The sequence below is a fragment of the Propithecus coquereli genome, unplaced genomic scaffold (assembly GCF_000956105.1).
Source record: "Propithecus coquereli isolate 6110/MARCELLA unplaced genomic scaffold, Pcoq_1.0 Scaffold513, whole genome shotgun sequence".
Classification (NCBI taxonomy): Eukaryota; Metazoa; Chordata; class Mammalia; order Primates; family Indriidae; genus Propithecus; species Propithecus coquereli.
The window spans coordinates 785,449-787,291 of record NW_012150986.1 but is presented as its reverse complement, the minus strand read 5'-3'; the positions used below and the strand labels follow the sequence as shown (position 1 = coordinate 787,291).

General features: G+C 42.8%; 1 protein-coding gene across 2 annotated transcripts in view; it reads right to left on the bottom strand.

The window, feature by feature from the left end:
* The window catches only part of REPS2 (RALBP1 associated Eps domain containing 2), a 213,224-nt gene that overhangs the window by 95,159 nt on the left and 116,222 nt on the right, over positions 1-1,843 (bottom strand). For both annotated transcript variants that reach the window (XM_012656630.1, XM_012656629.1), the window contains one exon: positions 346-484. In XM_012656630.1, coding sequence (XP_012512084.1) covers positions 346-484 — 139 coding nt within the window. The remainder of the gene's footprint in view (positions 1-345; positions 485-1,843) is intronic.

Below are 1,843 nucleotides of genomic sequence, written 5' to 3'. Positions count from 1 at the left end.
AGAAGGCCATGCTCCCTCCTTGCTCTAATTCTAATATAAAAGGAAGCAATTAAAGGTGTCCCCTTGGTGCTTCATTTGTGCCAAGAAGTGTTTCAACTAATAAGGTACAAGGTCTGGACAGGGTTCCCCTCAAATTCCCATTTAACCCCTTTAAAACAGAAACAATTTTCCAAATGTCAATGCCAACTTCTTTTCTGCATGGCTTATACTTGATAAGGAATTCAACCTTAGAGGAAAACAAATTGAAATCACAGAAGGTTGCCATGTTCATTTTGTGTGAACTGTTTCTCAAGATGTTGATTGTTCTTCCCGCGAGAGCAATGCCTGGGGGGCCCAGGTTCTCACCTGAAATGAAGGAACTCGGGTCTGGCTGCAGGGACCGGAACTGATTGACATAGTATTCGCGCTGTTCTGCTGTTATCCTCCAGGGTTCGTCAGGGTAACTGCTGCTGTTATCCTGCAGTTCTCTCTCCACTGAAAAGGACTTCAAAATAAATTTTTTTTTAAAAAAAGCAAATGCTCAGAAAGCCTGTCTTTAGTGAGACGAAGTAGAAAAATTAAACACCGTAAAAGTGATTATGCATTATACTTAATTTTTCTTCCTCCGAGGAATAAATGTAACCACCTCATAACCAGACTGTAACTAGAACAAAAACTTAAGGGCAAATATCATACTTTAAATTTTTTCTGCATTCCTCAAAGTTGTCAACAGGACTGAGCGTGAAATACTGAACACTTGGTGAGTGACAAAAAAATTTTCCAGTGTGATGAAGGAAGGGTTAAAAAAAATTATCATTCTTATCTTCAACTATTCCCCACATTTTGATCTTTTCATATTAGTTGAGTGGATAGTAAAATAATCTGTATGCTTTTAAACTATGGGGGAAAAAAACTAGAACAGCTATAACTACATTGTCTTTTGTTCTGTCACGTTTACACCATATAAATCTGGGAGTCAAAAGCTCGGATTCAAATCCCACATCCCCAGGTCCTACTTGAGTGGTAAGTCAGGATAAGTCAGGACCCCTGAGCCTCTCATTCTGCATTTGTGAACTGCGGATAAATAAGGCTTAGTAATAGAGCTGGGTGATGAGAACAGCTGTCATGGTAGGTATCACAAACAACAGGGTAACAAGGGGGTGCATCATACCTGTCACTAGAGGGCGTGCAAGTCAAATTTGAGGATTTTTAAGAGCTCAGAAAACCAGAGTAGCGCAGGAGAAAACAAAGCTATAGTAGGCATTGGGGAAAGAAGCGAAAATGTAGATGCTGGGAGGAGGAGTTGGGCCTTTGTTCATTCCTTCCCATCTACCTTAAGGCTCACACGCCACTTGCCAAGGGCCACCTTCATGGAACCAAGAGGTGAACACAAGAAGGGTAAGGCTTTAGGACAAAAGGAGACTAGGAAAGAAAGGGAGGGGTATTACTGCTATAGAGCCATCAAGTTGCCTGCTTCTGAACACATGGTCGAAGAATTAATCCCTGGGAGGGCATTCTACCCACTATCGCTAGGAAAGACAGCTGGCCCTCTCCTACCCCACCCCGACTACACCCCCACACACATACCATTCCCACACAGCCATTCCCCCCAGGAACACGTGTCTCCCCTCTAACAGTGTTCAGAGAAGAAAGGAGACTGAAATTGTGAGCTGTGATACAACCTTGAGATGTCATCTTTGAAGTAAAATATCTATTACTTTGACATCTGAAACCTTGGGCTAAGAGTGCTTTGGGAGGGCCAAGACAATGAGATGAAATACCGCCTGCGGAATGGATATTTCCAGAAGTGCCGAGTGAGAACGCACCCAGCAAAGAGGCTACTCCTCAAGAAAAACACCTGGGT